This window comes from Argiope bruennichi, chromosome 5 (assembly GCF_947563725.1).
Source record: "Argiope bruennichi chromosome 5, qqArgBrue1.1, whole genome shotgun sequence".
Taxonomy (NCBI): Eukaryota; Metazoa; Arthropoda; class Arachnida; order Araneae; family Araneidae; genus Argiope; species Argiope bruennichi.
The window spans coordinates 114,723,434-114,744,399 of NC_079155.1; the positions used below are offsets into that span (position 1 = coordinate 114,723,434).

Here is a 20,966-nt window from a genome sequence, read left to right on the forward strand (position 1 = left end):
TGCTAAAGTAATGACAACGTATTCCCTCGTGATCAACGAAAAACGATTCAACTGAACCGGGATAAGCGTTGAGCTAGCTACAACTCAACATTTAAAAGCCAACGTTTATCCCTGCTGCCCCTCTCGGGCAAACGTACCTACCTCTGAAAAGTACGGCTCATAATGGATTCGCCCATTCCGTAGGGATTACGTTGCGATTGAGACGCTAGTCTTGGGAAGGAAGGTTCAGAAAAAGATTTTCAGTCAGAACTGCGTTGTGATCAACGCAGCTGACAATTTTTAAGTATTAGAATATCGATAATTTCTTAAGTTTATTTTGTATCGGTACAGGATGTTGTGATATGTAATGTTTTTCTGACTAAACTGCATTAAAAAGAAACGGTAAGTGTCATTTATGTGTATTTGATCATGTATTTCTATTAATTTCATGTACTTGGAACGTCGGCCATTTTGACACTGCCATATTAGCACTGTATTGTCAAAAACAATTTTGATGATGATTCAAAATCATTTTTTGCATCTTCTTACTTTAAACTTTTTTGAGATCGTTAAGCATGATAGTTTGATATTTTAATCCTAAGTTACTGCATATATTTATATTATATATATTATCGATTGTTCAATAAGCGTACTTACATTCCATATGTTTTAACTTTATTAAACGTTTCTTTAGATCCATTTTCTTAAAGAAGCATGTACTAAAGGTTAATTATTGATTTTTAAAAAATTTCTGATTATGACTCGATGGTTTATTTTGAACGTCTTTTCTCATATTGTACGAACATGTATGGTTTTTCATCAGAAAAGGTTCCTTTCTGGATCAGTTCAATAACTGTGTTTAAAATAGGAAATAGAAAACATTAATAAAATAATTGAAATGTTTATCTTTTTTTTTTATCCCATTGTTCACCTTTATTCTTGTTTAGACCTGTTTCTGTTCTAAAACTTAATCTTCAGTACACGAATTCTTCAACATAATTGATTCTGGATTTTTTTCCCCCCCCTCGTGGAGACGTAATGAAAAATATTCGTTGATTGAATGTAAAACCTAGTTAATGTACTCAGAAAATAAGTATGTAGCAGTAGATGTATAAAGCATTGTCCAGAGCATTAAAAGTAATGTTCTGGATAATGTTTAGAGTTAGACAATCTAAGAATAGGTGATTTCTTAACATATTTGTAGATTCTCTGTTGTATTAATTTTTCAGTTATAATTATACTTTTCATTTGTGAAACTTGGAACTATGTTCTTAAGAAATTTGATGCATTTCTTTCATTTTGATACATTATCATTCTTGGGATCAACTGATATTCATACATCTAATAATTCTATAATATTTTTTAATATTTCCAGGTTTATATTATTTTATTGTTCAATTAATCCTTCTTTTATGCATCACAATGCTAATTCAAGGCACAATTCATTATTTATGAAATTCAGCCCCTTTTGTCCCATGCCTACATTGCTTATGTTTGTAACAGATATAAGTTTTAAAGTAAGAAGAGTATAAATGGTTTGGATATTTCATTAGGCAGAAACATGTCAAGAACTGCTGTTTACTACATGTTTAAATTTTTGACAATTCTGCTTCTTTGCTTGGTTGTTTGACAAATAATTTATTACGGAACAGATCGCAAGTAATGACTAGTTCTATTTTAGATAATTCTGTGACAGAAAAAGCCTTCTAAGGAATACTATAATTTTAACAGATTTGATTGAGATACTTAAAAGAAATACAGTGTTTTTAGTTACATCATGGAAACATCAATATAAATTCATATATACTTAAGCAGATTAAATCCATCTCAAAAAAGAATTTAATAAATTAATCATAGAAGTTTAAGGAAATATCAAAATTATCACTAATGCATGCTAATTTATAAAATGTTTATAAAGAAAAACTATTGGAATTCATTTGTACCTTATTCAGCTACGTTAAACTCTAGTTTATCTTTGACAGTAGTGCACCATAAGTGTATATGGTAGCATTAGTAGGATATTTGATGAAAATTTTAAATTCTGTGTAATTTCGTATTGCTTTTAAAAATGTTTTTAAGCATAAGGGCAAAATATAAAACATAGGAATAAGATATTAAGAAAACCAGATTTACAGGATGAGAATTAATTTAGAAAGGTTGCATTTATTACTAATTGTACATTTTTCTCCTTCCTTTCAGATAATAAACTGCTTCTAATTTTTTTTAACTATTAAAAATATTAGTTTAAGCATTTATTATTAGTGACTGAGCCCTAACATTTTTTTTAAATAAAAATCAAAGACAAATAATGTTAATAATGAAGACAAATAATGTTTAAAAAAGGAGTTGTAACATTTGCTTTGAGATTTATCTTGCTGTTTATTTAATTTAACTTAAGAAATTTTATTGCAGCTTTTATGTTATATCGGCGAAGTAGAGTAGAATTGTTATGTTACCCTTCAGTCTGAAAACCTTCAGATAAAATGATAAAGATCAAAAACTTTGTTTATAACAGACCAAAAATGCTTAAGAAGCATAAAGATATCATTACACAATACATTTAAGGATTTAAAATTTACTGCAGATATTTGATTATGAACTGCTTAAAATTTTTTATTTCTTTATATATTTTATAAGACTTGGGAAGGCAAAGAAGAGAAGTTATAGAATTCCATAACATTTCTGAAATTGTTCCTGTAAATGTAAGAATTTTTAGCAGCAAAAAGTATATTCAGTATTTTATTTATTTTTACATGTAGAACTTGTTGGGATTAAAATCAATTTAAAGTGAAGTTCTTTTATTTATGGGAAAGATTTTGATGCAATATCAACAGGACATCTATTTTATGATTAGGTGAATAATAACAATGATTTGATACTTTCTAACTATAAAAAGCAATCGCTCTATTTTCTCTTTTTATTTCTTAATTGTCTCTTTGATAGGTTTGTATATATCTTTTAGAGAGATCCATTTTAGATCTTGATGCATATGGCTTTTTTTAATTATCAACCTTCTCGTTTTCAGCCATGAATTATTTTATATTGTTTTGTAATTTTCATTTTACATTAGCAGGTGTGAATCATATCTCCATGTACTAACCTGTTAACTTGGTGATTATTTTACATTCATTTCACATTAGAATCTTTTGTCATGTTTGGAATTACCATAGTGTTAATCTAAAACACGATAGCTCTAGAAAATGTATATACCAGAATCATAGAGAAAGTTAAAACAGCTAAAATTTAATCTATCAGCATTGCTTCTGACAACATGATTAACTAAGTGTAATCAAAAATATTATTCTGTTTAATATTAAAAAAATATTATTAACTCCGAAATCAAACTTTTTTCATACATTTTTTCTTAAACTTAAATATTTACTATGGAAATAAAGAATATGACATTTGGTAAAGTTCAGCAATTTTTTGCCCATGCATATGGCTAGTAGAAATATATTGACATTTTACAAGACTAGGAAATACATATTTAAGTCAATTCTTAGAATTAAGCTTGAGAAGAAGCTTCAAAATTTTTTATCTGATATATGGAAATATGCAGTATTTATATATTGAAATATGATATGAAGAAAATGGTATAGTTGTTAAAATAGAGTATTATTGACATTATATTTTTCTGTCTTAGTTTTACTAATTTAGACTCATTCAAACAATTAAAATTTTTAACACATTAATCAGTATTGAATAGGAGTAAGATGCATACAAAATCATTTTTCTTTTTAAGATATAAATATGTATTCAAAACGAAACCAAAGAACATAAACATAAAAGGAATTAAATAATTTAATTGTATTAAAGAGAAAATCCCAAATTCTCATTATAATCTTTAAAGCTTGATATTTCTTACATTAGTAAATTTCTAATTCATAAATAAATTTTTGATTTTAATAAAAAATATTTCCTGTTTTGATATGATTTTTTAAAATTTTTATTTGGAAGAAAAATTAAGTGATATGAGTATTATCTGTAAAGCAGGTATTGGATTATTATGTTAAAATTTTTTATATAAAATATGTTTTGAAAAAATATTTTTGTTTCTTGTAACTTTTCAAAATACTACAAGTTGATAAGAGCATGAAGAATAGTTACTATCAATGACAGAAATTTTAAAAATATATCAAATTGGTTAGAATTGGCATAAAAAAAATTAATATATCCTTCCATTCTCTCAACAAGGAATTTATATATAATAGTGAGAAGGTAATATAAATACTAATCATTTGTATGCATATGTTCGGCATAGCATTCAGAATGTTAAAAATTTAAGTGTTTTTAAAGAGCCAGCTGGTATCAATAATTTTGGGTAATATTTTGTTTTTAGTCCCTTATACAAAGCCCTTCAAATCTTAGTGATTACTCACTCCTGGAATAGTTATAACTTTTAAGCTTATCTGCTATTCAGGTTTCTCTAATTAATTTATAATAATTTTTTTATTGTTGATATGTGTTATGAGATGTTTACTTTAAAGATTTTTTAAAATGTTTGTTTTATTTTTTCCATAGAATAAGTTTTAATTAATCTAACAGAAAATTAATTTTTATTTTTCAGAAGATGTCTATGATAGTAACTTCAGACTCTAAAGCTACCTTGCGGGATGTTAAGCGAGTCCAGTTTGGTATATTGAGTCCAGATGAAATCCGTCGGATGTCAGTTACTGAAGGAGGTGTCAAATATCCTGAAATCTATGAAGGTGGTCGACCAAAGCTTGGTGGTCTTATGGATCCCCGTCAGGGAGTTATTGACAAGATGTCTCGCTGCCAGACATGTGCAGGGAACATGGCAACATGTCCTGGACATTTCGGACACATAGAACTTGCCAAACCTGTTTTTCATGTTGGCTTTTTGAAGAAAAGTATTAAAGTTTTGAGATGTGTCTGCTTCTACTGTTCAAAACTTCTGGTATCTCCAAATAACCCCAAAATCAAAGAAATTATTGGGAAGACTAAAGGTCAGCCAAGGAAAAGATTAGCACATGTGTATGATCTTTGCAAAGGAAAAAATATTTGTGAAGGTGGGGATGAAATTGATGCAAAACTAGGCCAAGAAAACACTATGCATGATGATGGGACAAAAAAGTCTGGCCATGGTGGTTGTGGACGTTATCAGCCTTCTATTCGTCAGAGTGGTCTGGATCTGACTGCTGAATGGAAGCACATTAATGAAGATTCTCAAGAAAGAAAAATTGCCCTTAGTGCAGAAAGAGTTTGGGAAATTTTCAAACATATATCAGATGAAGAATGCAATGTACTTGGGATGGATCCAAAGTATGCAAGACCAGATTGGATGTTGGTAACTGTGTTACCAGTTCCACCTCTACCTGTTAGACCTGCTGTAGTTATGTTTGGATCTGCCAGAAATCAGGATGATCTTACTCATAAACTTTCAGATATTGTCAAGGCTAATAATGAGTTAATTCGTAATGAACAAAGTGGGGCTGCTGCTCATATAATAGCAGAAAATATTAAAATGCTACAATTTCATGTAGCAACAATGGTGGATAATGAATTGCCTGGATTACCAAGAGCAATGCAAAAAAGTGGCAGACCTTTAAAATCAATCAAGCAGCGTTTGAAAAGTAAAGAAGGCCGTATTCGTGGTAATTTGATGGGAAAGCGAGTTGATTTTTCTGCTCGTACTGTCATTACACCTGATCCTAATCTTTGCATTTGGGAGGTTGGAGTGCCAAGATCTATTGCACAAAATTTGACTTTCCCAGAAATTGTGACTCCCTTTAACATAGATAAAATGCATGAATTAGTCCAACGAGGAAATAACCAATATCCTGGTGCAAAATATATTGTTCGTGATAGTGGAGAAAGAATAGACTTGAGATTTCACCCTAAAGCTAGCGACCTGCATTTGCAGTGTGGTTATAGAGTAGAGCGTCATGTTAGAAATGGAGACGTGATTGTCTTCAATCGACAACCTACCTTGCACAAAATGTCTATGATGGGGCATCGTATTAGAGTTTTGCCCTGGTCAACATTTCGAATGAATCTGAGTGTGACAACACCTTACAATGCTGATTTTGATGGAGATGAAATGAATTTGCATGTTCCACAATCCCTTGAAACTAGAGCTGAAGTCCAAGAATTGGCTCTTGTGCCAAGAAACATTATAACACCACAATCAAACAAACCTGTTATGGGTATTGTGCAGGATACTTTGACTGCTGTGCGTAAAATGACAAAGCGTGATGTTTTCTTGGAAAAGGATCAGATGATGACTCTTCTAATGTTTCTTCCAATTTGGGATGGTAAAGTACCAATGCCTGCAATATTAAAGCCTAAGCCTTTATGGACTGGGAAACAATTGTTTTCTCTCATTATTCCTGGAAATGTCAATTTAATCCGTACTCATAGTACACATCCAGATGAAGAAGATGATGGACCTTATAAATGGATATCTCCTGGCGATACCAAAGTACTTATTGAACATGGAGAGCTCATTAGTGGAATTGTTTGCAAAAAAACTGTTGGAGCATCTAGTGGTTCTTTGATGCATGTATTATTTGTTGAACTGGGTCATGAAGTTGCTGGTGCATTTTATGGACATATTCAAACTGTTGTCAATAACTGGTTGTTACTGGAGGGGCACAGTATTGGTATTGGAGACACTATTGCTGATCCACAAACTTACATTGACATTCAGAATACAATCAAAAAGGCTAAAATGGACGTGATAGAAGTTATTGAAAAAGCTCATAATGATGATTTGGAACCTACTCCTGGTAATACATTGAGACAAACTTTTGAAAACCAAGTGAATCGTATCCTTAATGATGCCAGAGACAAAACTGGTGCTAGTGCCCAGAAATCTTTATCTGAATTTAACAACTTTAAAGCTATGGTGGTGTCTGGGGCTAAGGGATCGAAAATTAATATATCTCAAGTTATTGCTTGTGTGGGACAACAGAATGTTGAGGGTAAACGAATACCTTTTGGATTTAGGAAACGTACCTTGCCTCATTTTATCAAGGATGATTATGGTCCTGAAAGTAGAGGTTTTGTAGAAAATTCATACCTTGCTGGCTTGACACCCTCAGAATTTTTCTTTCATGCTATGGGAGGCAGAGAAGGTCTTATTGATACTGCTGTCAAAACTGCTGAAACTGGTTACATTCAGCGTCGTTTGATAAAAGCTATGGAAAGTGTAATGGCAACTTATGATGGAACTGTTCGAAACAGTACAGGCCAAGTTATTCAGTTCCGTTATGGAGAAGATGGATTAGAAGGAACAACTGTTGAATTTCAATCTTTGCCTACATTGAAACCGTCTAACAAGGCATTTGAAAAACGCTTCAAATTTGATGCCACTAATGAGAGATACCTTCGTCGCATCTTTTTAGAAGATGTTGTGCGAGAAATTTTAGGTGATCCTAAGGCTATTGGTGAATTTGAAAAAGAATGGGAAACATTAAAAGCTGAAAGAGAAGTTTTACGAAGCATATTTCCTACAGGAGACAGCAAGGTAGTTTTACCATGCAATTTGCAGAGAATGATTTGGAATGCTCAAAAGATTTTCCATGTAAATACTAGATCAGCAACAGATTTAAGTCCTTTGCGTGTTATGCAAGGTGTTGAAGGCCTTGTGAAGAAGTTAATCATTGTGCCTGGAGAAGATAGGTTGAGTATACAGGCAAATGACAATGCTACTATTTTATTCAGGGCTCTTCTGCATTCAACTTTATGCACTAAAAGAGTTGCTGAAGAATTCCGTTTGTCCACTGAAGCTTTTGATTGGCTCCTTGGAGAAATCGAAACACGTTTTCAACAAGCTCAAGTCCAGCCTGGAGAAATGGTGGGTGCCTTAGCTGCACAGTCTTTAGGAGAGCCTGCCACTCAGATGACATTGAATACTTTCCATTATGCTGGTGTGTCAGCCAAAAATGTAACACTTGGTGTACCAAGATTGAAGGAAATTATTAACATATCCAAGAAACCTAAAACACCTTCCCTTACTGTATTTCTCACTGGTGCTGCTGCCAGGGATGCTGAAAAGGCAAAGGATGTACTTTGTCGTCTGGAACATACTACACTAAGAAAAGTCACTGCAAATACTGCTATTTATTATGATCCAGATCCTCAGAATACTGTCATTGCTGAAGATCAAGAATTTGTGAATGTATACTATGAAATGCCCGATTTTGATCCTTCTCGTATTTCACCCTGGTTGTTACGTATTGAACTAGACAGAAAAAGAATGACAGATAAAAAACTAACTATGGAACAAATTGCAGAAAAGATAAACGCTGGTTTTGGAGATGATTTAAACTGTATTTTCAATGATGATAATGCAGAAAAGCTTGTTTTGAGAATAAGAATTATGAATAATGATGACAATAAATTGCAAGAAGAGGAAGAGCAGGTTGATAAAATGGAAGATGATGTTTTCCTTCGTTGTATTGAAGCTAATATGTTAAGTGATATGACTCTACAAGGCATTGAAGCTATAGCTAAAGTATACATGCATTTACCTACAACTGATAATAAGAAAAGAATTGTTATAACAGAAACCGGTGAATTCAAATCAATTGCAGAGTGGCTTTTAGAAACAGATGGGACTAGTTTAATGCGAGTTTTAAGTGAAAAGGATGTAGATCCTGTCCGTACATACTCCAATGATATTTGTGAAATATTTGCTGTAATGGGTATTGAAGCTGTTCGTAAAGCCATTGAAAAAGAAATGAATCATGTAATTTCTTTTGATGGTTCCTATGTAAACTATCGTCATTTGGCTTTACTTTGTGATGTTATGACAGCCAAAGGCCATTTGATGGCTATAACTCGTCATGGTATTAATCGACAAGATACAGGCGCACTTATGAGGTGTTCTTTTGAAGAAACTGTTGATATTTTGTTAGATGCTGCATCCCATGCTGAATTGGATCCATTGAAAGGTGTATCTGAAAATATAATTATGGGACAACTTCCTAGAATGGGTACTGGAGCATTTGATTTACTTTTAGATGCTGAGAAATGCAAATATGGCATAGAAATTCCATTAGCTGGAGCAATGGGTGGACCAGGAGTCTTTTTTGGAAGTGCGGCCAGTCCAACAAGTGGTATGTCACCTCAGATGACCCCTTGGAATCAAGGTACTACACCTGCTTATGCAAATGCTTGGTCTCCAGGATTAGGAAGTGGAATGACACCTGGTGCTGCTGGCTTCTCACCATCCGCTGCAAGTGATGCCAGTGGATATAGCCCAGGTTACAGTCCAGCTTGGTCACCACAGCCAGGATCACCAGCTTCTCCTGCATCACCATACATTCCAAGTCCTGTGGGAGCAATGTCTCCAAGTTATTCACCATCATCTCCATCATTTGCTCCAACTTCACCATCTTTGACTCCTCAGAGTCCCAGTTATTCACCAACTTCACCATCTTATTCTCCTACAAGCCCAAGTTATTCTCCAACATCTCCAAATTATAGTCCAACCAGTCCAAGTTACTCGCCATCAAGTCCAAGTTATTCTCCTACCAGCCCAAGTTACTCTCCAACAAGTCCTAGCTATTCTCCTACAAGTCCAAGTTACTCTCCTACTAGCCCTAGTTACAGTCCTACAAGTCCAAGTTATTCACGAACAAGTCCTAGCTACTCGCCTACCAGCCCAAGCTACAGTCCTACTAGTCCAAGTTATTCACCGACTAGTCCTAGCTACAGTCCAACCAGTCCAAGTTATTCTCCAAGTTCTCCTAATTATACACCAGCATCACCTTCTTATTCTCCTACTAGCCCTAGCTATAGTCCTACAAGCCCTAGTTACTCACCAACCAGTCCAAGCTACAGTCCTACAAGCCCAAGTTATTCACCGAGTTCTCCAAGTTATTCTCCACAGAGCCCTAGTTACAGTCCAGGAAGTCCTAATTATTCTTTGACGAGTCCAAAATATTCTCCAACTTCACCTTCTTACAGTCCTACCAGTCCAAGTTATTCACCTGGGTCACCACAATACACGCCTACATCTCCCAAGTACAGCCCTACATCTCCAACATATTCTCCTACTTCACCATCTTATTCTCCTTCAAGTCCCAAGTACTCTCCTTCAAGTCCACAATATTCTCCAACTAGCCCATCATATACCCCTACTTCTCCAAAGTATAGTCCTCCGTCGCCTCAGTATAGCCCATCTTCACCAAAATATTCTCCAACTTCTCCATCCTATTCTCCTACATCGCCTCAGTACAGCCCTACAAGTCCTACTTATTCTGTTACGAGTCCTAAAGGTTCCTCCTATTCTCCAACTAGCCCTGGCTATTCACCATCTTCTCCGTCTTATTCACCAGCAAGTCCTGATGATGATGAAGACAGTGACAAATAATGCCATGTGTGCTGAACTGTCTTAAATTTGACTTAAACTTGACTCAAATGATTTGCATTAAAAATGGGTGGGAAGTTCCTTGATTTTGAGAATTTAAAGGAATATGAATAAAGGATTTTTATTCTAGTGCCATCTATTTAAAATGTTTGTGAAATGAATATTAAGATGAATTGGTGGTATCAAACTTTGTCCCGCTGTCTTATACGTTTCTAAATAAAGAAGTTGGATTTGTAAATATATGATTCTGCTGGTTCTATCTTATCTTTGCCTACCATGTCAATTTGGGTTTATGTTAGAAAATGTTAATAAACCAATTTTTAATGCAAGATATATAATATACATGGATATTTTAAAATATTTTAAGAATATGCACATTACTGAGATGTTTAATATCTCGGTATTATCATCATGCTTATGATTTTTTTGTATTTCATAAAGAATTTAATAGAACACTCGAGTAAAAGTAAATTTAATGAGGTAATGATTTTATAAAGACTTTTTGTATACTTAAACAGTGGTAAAAAAAATGGCACAACTTTTCCCATCTAATCTTGTGTGAAATAATTAATGATTTTTTTTAAAAATCGCAATTAAATGTGATATGAAAAGACATTTCAAGTTAAATTGAAATTATATTTAAAAAAATGTTTCATTTGTTTGTTTTTTTCTTAAGTATGTTATTTTGCATATATTGTACTTTTCAATACATCTATATTTATTTTAATTTGTGATCCAGTGTTACATATATGAATATTCAGTACTGTACTGTATTGTACTTTTTTTCAGTACATCTATTTTTATTTTAATTATGTGATCCAGTGTTGTGTTTCATATATGAATATTCAATGTTAATTACGGATATTGTGATTAATTCAATATTATATTTAAACAATGTAATTTCCATATTATGCGATGTAATGTTGTCTTTAAATAAAGTTAATCAACTTTGTCCAAATCTTATTATTTAGGATTTTTTCATATTTTCTCTTTAGAGTATTCAAAAATTTATGTATATATTTCCATTTTGAGAAATTGCAATCATTTACTGAATATCTAACTAAAGTAAATGTTAAATTATATCATTAGTCATCTTTATTTCAAAATATGCCTAATAGAATTTCATAAATTTGCTAGAAGTTGCACCAGTTGAAAATTTTAATGCATAATATCATTAATTATTAAATTTCTTTCTTTCAATGGTTAGTAGTACTAGATGCAATTTCCATGTAAATTATTTAAAGAAAAGAAATGCTGACATTTTGAAGTTAAGCGAGATATTTCTATCCTTTAAAATTAAAACCTGTGAAGCACTTGAATGTTAAAAATTAATACTTTTGGGAAAATGACCGTATTGATATTGTTTTCATCAGGATATAATTGTGTCATTAATTTAATTTTTTTCATCTAATATTATGTTACTGATTAAATGGGCTTCTTTCTAATAGAACTTTACAACATTTGGTACATTATAGATTAATAATAGAAATAACTTCAGATTTTTGCCTAGTTTTTCTGTCATTTAGTAATAATAAAGATGCATGACTGAAAGATTTGATGAAGAATTTGAATGTCAATGTAGTAGTTAAAATGATTGCTTCAACCTGTAATTGAAAACTTAACTGGATCGGTGTCACATGAAAATAAAATTGATGTCACTGAAAAAGTAAAAAAAAGAAAGAGTTGCAGATACAATTTTTGTACGATTTTACAGGATGCATCGTGTCTTTAGAAGCTGCTTTTTTTTTTTTTTTTTTTGGTTATGTATACTTTAAAAGTGCTTATTTTCTTTTTCTTTGTGACATGGGGGGGGAGGTTTTTTGAATAATTTTATGCATCAACGTACGTCACTTTTATGTGTAAAGAAAATAAAACGTTGATTAGTCCGATGAACGGAAAGTAAGAATACAGCAGGATGAATATGGTGCACTAAAGAGGTACATCAAATATGGGAGAAACTGCTCTAAAACCATTTAACAGTGACGCCAATTCAATTCATTTTACATTCGGTCATCGTTCTCTTTAATAAATCGTTTTGGAGCGTCCCTTGCACAACCTGTTAAAGGGATTTTACTGTACGATATTAAATTGTAATTCATTGTTATGTGCAATTACTTTACTCGATTGCATAAAATCTAATATAATGACATTTTGAATGCATGAGGCATGAGTTTTCAATTATAATTGGTTCATGGTTTTCTTTTTTTTTTAATGTCACCAACTATTTGAAAACTTTTATTTATTGGATCAATCTCGACAAATTTTAATTTATGTAAATTTTAAAAAAAAATCTTGCTGAATCTGGTACATATTTTTTTTTTAAAAAATCAAAATTTTTGTTCTTTAGGGTTCAGATTCTATTATTTTTATCGGTTTTTACTTTTTCTATTGTTATAACTGTTACAGATTTGTTGTTGCCAAAATCTCTCTATACATATAGAGGTTTGTCCCTGATTAACAAATTAATGCGCAGCACAAACCATTGAAGTTAGGAACATCAAATTTCGAAAAATATTGCTTTTGAATTTTAGAAGCCTACTAAGTACGGATTTTTCGAAAGTTTAATTGAAAAATAAAAATAGAATTTTAGTGTGTTTCTAGTTATAACATCAAAATTTATTTTCGTGCAAAAATTATTTTCACATCGTTTTAAAAGTTTAAGAAAGTGACTTTTCAACAATACTAAATTTTTTTCAACGATGCATTTTTTAAAAAATATTGTACTAATTTTTGGAAAATTTTGAACACAATTTGCTTTATCGAATCGTTGTTACGGTAAGCATGTTCATATAAAACATAGTTTTAGAAAAAGTTTTTTTTTTATGTTTTAATTTAAAATTAAAAACTTTAAAGCAATTCACTGAATAAGCTTCTTTACTTGTTGAAAATTAACAATTAATGATATTATTTTTCTCGCGCTAACTTCAAAAGAATACTTTTTAAAAAATGCATTAACCATCATTTTTTAAATTTTATTTTCGTTTCAAAAGACGCCAGCTTTGTAGTTAGTCTTTTTAACTTCCTAAATTTGTTTCCATTACTAATCATAGCTAGGAATAACGAAATCATTTTCATTTGTTCGTAAAACATATAATCACGTTTTTCTGTAATTTTTTTAAAGCTTAAGTAAGAAAATTTTACTTATTTTTTCATATAGGTAAAAAGGAACTTATTAAATTTGCGAAAGATGAAACATTCAAAAAAGCTCTTTACTAAATTTCAGAAGTACGAAGCTTAAGATAATTTTTTTATAGTCTTAGAATTTCAAATGCTGTTATTTTTTTCGGTTAAAAAAAATTGATCTTAAAAACTCAATTAGAACAAGACATCGTTAAATTTTCAATTTTTGGGTAGTCATCCTGGAATGCTTTAGTTTTATAAGGCTGCAAATAAAATGTTCAAAATTGTTAAATATTATGAGTTAGTATAGGAGGAAGTTTATACTTTCTATTCCAGCCTTCTAGGAGTTTATTTTTTACTGCTTATGTAAAAATCAAATGCAAAATTTATGGTCATCGTATGCTTCTACATTAATGTCGACATTTTCAGAAATGATGTATCTATTAAAATTATCTAGTAATTCGTTAATTTTAAGAAATGTCGAAGAAAGATCACTGATTTTTATTATTAATCTTATAAAAGTTGATTTTTTTTTTTTTTTTTTTTTTTTTGTAATGATCATTTCTCATTTTTATGTTTTTATCAAAACCAAAAAATTATTTGCAATCGAAGACGTTATACTTTAGTTTTTCAGAAATAAATATTAAAATTTTAAAAATATACATTTAAAATTAATTGTTCACACATTTAAAATTAATCTTTAAAAATACACATTTAAATTTACAATAAACAATCTCTCAGCATTTTTCAATAAAAACACAGCATTTATTATAAAATAGATAACAACCTATGCTTAGAAAATAAGCATGCATTTGCGTATAGATAAATATAAAAAGATGTTGTTTTTTTTTGTTGTTGTTAAGGTGCTTTAAAAGTGTTTAATTATTGCAGCAATTTCTCATTACGCACTCTGTGCTAGTTATATTTCAATACCATTTAGTGGAGCGCCGTTAATGAATTATTTATAGATTTTTATTTCGTTATTTTTGCGCAAAAGTTTAAAATATTATATATAATTTGCTGGAAATTTTAAGGCTTCCAAAAGTAAAAGGAAAGAAAAATATGAATGGCACCCCAAGTTACTTATAGTTTATTTGTTACTCTTACTAAAACATACTACAGTTGAATTAAAGCTAATAAAATTCATTTTTTATTTTCTCATATGTGAAGTTTTTAAACAGAACGAATTAAAATAATCGACAAATTCGAGTGTTTGCTCATTCTTCTGTATTTAGATCTCGAGAAAACACAGTTTTGTAATTGCCTTAATTTCCTGCGTATAATCCGTGGATTATTTGTTAAAAAAAACTATGAAAATCGTCATTGTAAGGGTCACTAATAATCTTACACCACACATCTTATAGCGGTGCGGATTATCTGTTGAAAGGTGTTTTTTTGTTTTGTTTTGTTGTAGTTGTTAGTTCTAAAATTAGCACCTGCAGATTATACGTAGGCGATTGCTATATCTCTGTCTGTCGGTTAATACGATAAATCAAAAATATTTTGAACTAGAATTTTTTAATAGGAAATCTGCAGATTGCTATAAAATTTTAAATAAAACTCATTTCCAAAGCTCTTTTTTTTTTTTTTTTTTTTTTTTTTTTGTAGGTATGTCTCGGTGCAAATGAACACGATAACTTCATAACTGAAAAAGCTATATCAGTAAAATTTATGATTGAGTTTATAGCATATTAGGACTACTATGTGTATTTGTAAATTATAATTAACTACTTATTTGCAATGAATTCGAACATTATTTACCTCGTTATATTATGTTTCTGCTATTATACATTAACTCATTATAATAGCAGTATCTTAACTTTCGGCAAATTTTTAATGTTATATTTGATTGAAGATTTTACAAATATTTTATTTGAGTTTTACAACAATATGTTTTATCCTACTTTCTTCTTTTTTTTTTTCCATTGTTGATGATAAAAGTATAACTAATTCTTACGACTAATTCTTATAAAGATGCAGCTCATTTTTCCATGTTAATAAGTTTCAGTATAAAATAGGTTTTTAATAAAATTTTATTGGACTTACAATTGAAGTTTAATTTTAGAATCAAACAACGAGGAAATTTTTTTAAATACATCCATTTTTAAACATTGCTGCTCTTTCCTTTGATATAATTGAATCCACAACGATATAAATAGAAAATTAAGGAAATGTTTTGGAGAATGAAAAGAACGGCGTAGGACTTCTAGGACTTTATGTGTCTACTAAAATTATAAAAATATATTGATTAAGAAATTATTAAGACATATTTGCTCAAAATATTCAATCGACTTTCTTTCGCATTCTCGGCGAACTAACTGGTCGTTAAAGGCAGCTAGCATTAAAATAAGAATATATTGTTCCATGAAGTAACTAACATAAAAAAAATCTTTAACATTTAGATTAAATAAAAAATGTTTTCTGAAATCTAAATTGATGAGTAAAATGAAAAGTCATTAAAAGAGAAATCTTGGCTGAAGTAACAAATTCCTACATCCGTCATTGACAGTGATTAAGTTATTAAGAGGCTTTTGAGTATTTTGTGCTCAGAAGTTCATTTTCACTATCAGTGAATGTAGTTGCAAAAATTTTTTAGAGAATACCAACCATGCCATTATGATTGGAAAATTTCGTGACGAGCGGTGAGAATTCACGAACTGGATGGAAGATGATATCATGCCAATTAATTCTTTCAATTTAAAAAAATCTTGAAAAATGCATTTGAAAGTTTTCTTTTTTTTTCAGTCATTTTAAAATCATTTCTATTAAATTTTGTTCTATGAAACATATTATAAGATTTCAAATGTTTAACAAGTTATTTAATTTCGCAGAAAATATCACTGTTAAGCTACTTCTTTGATATATATCTGTGGAAAGATTGGAAATGTGCATTTTCGAAATTCTTATTAATGGGGTCAATTCACGGTCACGTGTCAGGTACCAAACAAACCGCTTCTGTTCAATTTTCAACCGTTCTGCGCATGTCGTGATGTCTGCAACACTGTTTACATTGTTGTTGACATTGTTTAGTAAATATTAAGCTAGCCGATCAATTATTAAAAACTTCTGATTTTTTTAAAGATATTATTTTGAATTATTTTCTCCAAATTTTCTTAGTTATATATTTTTATTTCTTATATTAAAATTTTAATTAATATTTTCAATAGAATTATTGTTTATGCAAAATTAACATCGCTTTTTAATTCGTCTGCTGCCGCTTTATTTTTTCCTTTCCCATATCCCCCCACCCCCATTTTTTCATCCGAAGGATACATTTTGACAAATGACTATGGCAGTGTTTTTGAAAAATTACATATGTTCTTTTTTACATATTATTTAAATAGTATTGAACGTTGAATTTTATGAATATAGTTCCCCCAGTTAGTTCTTTTTAAAAATAATTATTACTCTTAGATAAGTTAATATTTTAAACCTTACTAATGAAATTATTGTATTTTTTTCTTATGTAATTACTTTTATAAATATTGAGAGTTAGTTATTTGATGTTTTCAGTTTGCTTAGAAGAAAGAACATGAAACTCAAATTAGTATATATTGAATAAATTATGTTCACAATTTCAAATTATGAAATATAAAAGGTATGGATATCTTTTTTTAAATCTATGCAACTTATGAATAAATAATTTCATTTTAATTTGTAGAAATCATTAAAGGAAAACAAACAAAATCACGCTTTCATAATTTTTTTAACACATTACAAATATATATATATATATATATATATATAACCAATCTAAAGTAAGAAAAAGTTTGAAAACGAAACTAAAATGAAAACGAAACAAAACAGTTTCGAAATCGCAACTAAAATTTATTACCTATTTAAACTAAAACCAAAAAGGAACTTCATAGTATTTAGAGAGCGCAATTGCAGCTACTTCTAAAACACAGATGAATTGATACAAAAGTATTAGAATCAAGTTAATAGGAAAAACAAAAATCAAATAAAAATTAAACCAAAAAAATTATTAAAAAAATATTAAAAAAGAATCCGGCCTGAAGACTTTTTCAAGGGTCACCCTCAGGCAGGGATTCAAATACAGGGATTTTTTCTGTGAGGACATACAGACATAAGTCTAATAATGATTCCTCGTGACCCGAAAATCCCCTGAAATTATGCTCAAGAGATATACCATTTTAACAGAAAGGAAATACAAAATAACAAATTAGAAAAAAACCACAAAGTAAAAATACAATAAAAACAATAACAATAAAAACAAAAACAGCATTAAAATTAAAAACGAAAAGGCCAGAACATACCATCCAACAGTGAAGGAAACTTTAAACAATCGATTGTGATTTCCTGTTTTTAAAAGTTAACGGTAAATTATGTAAACAGAGGTAGGCACCCAGCGCCATCTATTGAGTGATCCAATATGCAAGTAAAGTTCTATTTTTATTTAAGCCAAAAAATTAATCCCAAACCATACCTTGTTTAATTAAAAAATTGACATTACAGTAATTTCTAGGAAAATCATTTTTAATTAAATTTTTAAGAAGGCATTATTCTGTGAAAGCATATGCTTTCACAGAATTTTATAATTCAAAATTGATATGTTAAAGAAATAGAAAAAAAAAAAAGTGAAACATGCATGTAGCAATGAAGTTGGGAATAAAAATTATATAATAAATGCTGATATGGAAATTGATTTTCAATGAAAAGACCTTTATTTATTAAAACAGAAATCACTGAGGTACACAGTGTTATAACAGTATATTATGATAACATTGAATTTCAGTTTAAATATAATAAACTATTGACATTTCATTTTGAACAATAGAAAAGGTGTTTGATATAAATTCACTTTGAATCCATCACAAATCTGCAAATGTAATTAGAAAGCTAGTAATATTCACTTCCACCTAAGTTTAGCATTATAGCAGTTGTTATTTTTGCAATAGGTTAATTAAATTTAGATAAGATTTTGTAAAAAAATGCAATGTAATACTCATGTAAACATTTTAAAACCTTCTAAGCATATTCAAAATTATCAGAAATTTCATCAAATGTGAATGAAGTAAATTAGAAATGCACTCATGATTTTGTTTGATTGTTTTTGGTGGCAAATCGCTTACCGATTTCTTTTTCTTCGAAGAGTTTTTCTAACAAATTACTGGAACAGCTACATTTAATAAATGGACACAAACTGAAGGAATTCTTCAAAATGATCGGAGCATATCATTGACTTCGAAGGCTTGAAAAAATCTATACCAAAGCTATCAACCCAAGTCAGGTTTGTTGAAAGGAAAATAAAAAAACATTTTATCATGACAGTCACTCTTGTATTTCGCATTAAAGCATGCATCCATCAGCACACCAGTATTTCCTCTGTTAACACATAATAAGAGGAAAGAAAATGACTCAAAAATTATAACTTCAAATGTAAGCAAAAAATCCAGACTGATCGACAAGAGCTTCGCGGATGAAACGTAAATGCCATGCGCAAGAGGTACATGACATGTGACTTTTACGTCACATGAATTGACCCCATTACGTGTTGTTACCTGGTCTTGAAATATTACGAGACTTTGCAAGGGCAGCATGTTTGGCGGTTTGCGATGCGCGAGGATACAACCTGGGACCTTGTGGTTCGCAGCCCAGTAACATGACCACGATACAAAAACAATTGCTCGGGTAGCGTAGTTGTTAACTGGCTTATAAGCTATTCACTACAGACTCGTCATCTGACCACGGTTCAAAATTATGAGATCCGCCCCAAAATAACCTTAGTGTTGCTTCAAACGGGACGTTAATATAACCAAACCAAACCGCTACAGACTCTCCCTCCAGTTAGACGGAGGTAAGACGAACGATATGACTGTTGAGTGATGATGTATTAGCTGTTGAGTCTATTGCGCCTGTACCCATTTGAGTAGCGCCAAGCGTTATGGCGAATGTGTGTGGGTGAGTGGTTGCTGATACCGTTGCTGCGTTAAGTGAGTCTGACGACTTTGATTGCGGGTAGATGGTATCACAACAGCTGTACGAAGGTTGAAGGTTCATCGTCCGAGGTCACCAATGTGGCGGATTGTAATGAGCGAGGATAGAACCTGGGACTTTGTGGTTCGCAGCCCAGTAACATGACCACGATATAAAAGCAACTGCTCGGGTAGCGTAGTTGTTAACTGGCTTATAAGCTATTCACTACACATGCATCAAAAGGGGAGTGATCTGTTCCCCTTTCCCATCAGAGGAAAAAAAAAAAAATCTTGTGGGGGTGAATTTTTTTCCGAGAGAGAGCTTTGTGATATTTTTACCTAATGACAACTTTTTTCAATTCTACAGAGGGGAGATTTGCTTTGCTTACATCGAGCCCTAAATAATGGGGAGCGTAAAAGATTTGGTACCACAATCATCAACATTTTTAAAGTTAGAAAATATCTTTACTTTTCGTCACATGCTCTGCAGAAAATCGTTTATCAAATTAATTATCTTTATCCATTAATTGTTTATTCACTTTTTATTTTTCTTTAACGGAATTCGAAGATCATAACTTAGAAACATTAGAACCAAGATTTGTTCATTTCTTGGCTTGTAACTTTACACTGAAATTTTTTTAACTGTATGTTTCACGGTGCGGTAAAATCATGTGTCTTTGATTTCGTTTGTTTACAACAAATAAATAAGAAAATACTAATATAATATAATACTAAATTTAATATCATAAGTCATTAAAAACACTCTTCAGTGTCAACATAAGAAATGTTTGCAAATGAAAGCATCTTTATGAATAAATAAAATTAGAAGAGTTTTAATAAAATACACTGAGGGTAATTTGATTTTAAAATAGTTATGTGTCAGCATGAAATAAATTGCACAACTTTATTAGTTGATTTTTGACGGCTTTCTTTTGATAAATATAGAAATTGTTAAATTGATTTTTCTGTTTATATCTTTCATATGTATGGTATTCAGTTGCTTTGTACTGAAATGACATCAACAGAACTTGTACGTAAACTAACTTTTTCTGTATCATCTTCATATATTATTAGAGTTTTCACCTACCTATTAAAACTAATGCGAAAAATGGGTTGTATTTTATTACACACAAGTTTGCATAGCTCCGTATTATTAAAATTGTGAAGTAGGCAACTGCCTTAGGATTCCGTAGTTTTGGAAGTACGGAGATCCCGAGAACATTTTCAGAATAATTTAAGTTTGTGCTTTTATTGAATTTACAACAGCCATGCACTCGAACTTATTCAAATTAAAATCAAGAATCGTTTAAATTTTCGAACGTTATTCTAGCAGCATTACTAATTGATTTCATTACTATATTTGATTAATTCTAAAAAAATATGCTGTTATATAATTTTTAAAAAATTAAAAAAACATAATATAATTAAAAAATATTTTGATTCTGTTAAAAATATTTGCATTTTTTTATAATCTGAATAAATTTTGTAGGTGAATTTAAATATTCTTTTTATTCAATATACTGAAACCAACTCTCTTGAGAGTGATACACAATTTAATGCTTTGTTATTTTATTTTGTCAAATTTACTGCAT

The 20,966-nt window shown here is 30.6% G+C and overlaps 2 protein-coding genes across 4 annotated transcripts in view; both read left to right on the top strand.

Moving 5' to 3' along the window:
• The first annotated feature begins 224 nt into the window (after positions 1-224).
• LOC129968778 (DNA-directed RNA polymerase II subunit RPB1-like) lies at positions 225-11,270 on the top strand. Its single transcript, XM_056083022.1, has 2 exons — positions 225-381; positions 4,547-11,270. Exon 2 carries the CDS (start codon positions 4,550-4,552, stop codon positions 10,319-10,321), a length of 5,772 nt encoding a protein of 1,923 aa, XP_055938997.1. The 5' UTR covers positions 225-381; positions 4,547-4,549; the 3' UTR covers positions 10,322-11,270.
• Positions 11,271-20,041: 8,771 nt separating this feature from the next.
• Positions 20,042-20,966, top strand: part of LOC129968757 (DNA repair protein RAD50-like) — a 48,069-nt gene continuing 47,144 nt past the window's right edge. For 2 of the 3 annotated variants that reach the window (XM_056082981.1, XM_056082980.1), the window contains exon 1: positions 20,042-20,226. The gene's annotated coding sequence lies outside the window, so the exon portion shown is untranslated. Of the gene's footprint in view, positions 20,227-20,597; positions 20,613-20,966 lie in introns of those variants that run through there. The other variant, XM_056082982.1, reaches the window with a different exon arrangement.